Genomic DNA, 1126 nt, shown 5'->3' on the forward strand with positions numbered 1-1126 from the left:
TAACAAACATGAGTCGCTATTGTTTCATTGCAGACAGTTCCATCTATAAAAAGGTTTGCCCATTTAATGGTGGCTCTTTTTTGGTTCAACCCTCTGCGTCCGATTTCCAGTTCTGTTGGAACCAGGCTCCTGATGCTGTTGGTAAGAAAACCCTTCATCTCCACTCCCTCCTGCTTCAGAGAGACAGACAGTTCAGTCCCGTGTCAGCACACTGGCTCAATGGCTCAAAATTATGTGACTAGGATTAGGACTCAGAAGTTTCCTTTTTCTCTTTAAAGCCCTTCTTTGTATGTGTCTGGTTTTGTACTCTGGCCTTGTCGTTGTTCCTCCTGGTGTTTCCCTCTGCCTGAATGTGGTATGAGGGGGGTGGGGGAGGCAGTGAGGGGCGGGGGCAGCCCCCACCGCTAGTCACAGGTTCAATAAGCACAATTGTACAGTTGTAATATATAAGTATTATATTAAAGTCATCGAGAGCATGAGACATAAAAGAGATATTACAATAATGGAGTCAGACACATTTCATGGTAGCATTGCTCACCTCTGCTAACCCAGTCTTACATACCTTTGGGGGGTGTGCAAGCCCAGTAATTACAGGTAAAGACATACATCACAGGAAGGGGCTGCACCATAGGTAATACAGCAATAAGAGGGGGACAATCTAGGGATATACACACAATAGGAAGAGGAGGGATTGGGGGTATACATGTGACAAGATGGGCGGATCCTAGATTCAGGATGGCAGCCTAACTTTGGATGTCACAGAGCTGGTTTGACCTGTTCCCTGGCTCACCTGATAGACCATTATTGGACTCCACCTACAGGAACCAAATCAATGATTGTCCTTGAACTGCAGGGAGTGGGGCCTACCCTGTAGTCTGGCAACTAACTGCCTTCAGGGAGGAGGTCTGTAAGCATCTGACCTCCCCCCACACCCGAGCATGCCAAAGCCCCAGGAGGATATTGTTCAGTCCTCTGTTACCTTCCAACACCTCATCTCCTTTCTCTGGGTCTTCTCCACATTGTAAAATTCAAGAGCTAGCCATTGGTTCCTTCAGGCCTCTCACCTTAAAACCCAGAAAACCCAGCCGCCTCCCTTGGGAGAGAAGCACGATGCCTTCAGTGTCAT

General features: G+C 47.7%; 1 protein-coding gene across 1 annotated transcript in view; it reads left to right on the forward strand.

Annotated features, from left to right (window-relative positions):
- Positions 1-1126, forward strand: part of GARNL3 (GTPase activating Rap/RanGAP domain like 3) — a 226405-nt gene that overhangs the window by 214614 nt on the left and 10665 nt on the right. Inside the window, exon 25 of the mRNA XM_045288510.1 lies at positions 34-141. Within this exon, the coding sequence (XP_045144445.1) occupies positions 34-141 (108 nt within the window). The remainder of the gene's footprint in view (positions 1-33; positions 142-1126) is intronic.

This window comes from Echinops telfairi, unplaced genomic scaffold (genome assembly GCF_000313985.2).
Source record: "Echinops telfairi isolate 266 unplaced genomic scaffold, ASM31398v2 ScPeMD7_22;HRSCAF=79, whole genome shotgun sequence".
NCBI lineage: Eukaryota > Metazoa > Chordata > Mammalia > Afrosoricida > Tenrecidae > Echinops > Echinops telfairi.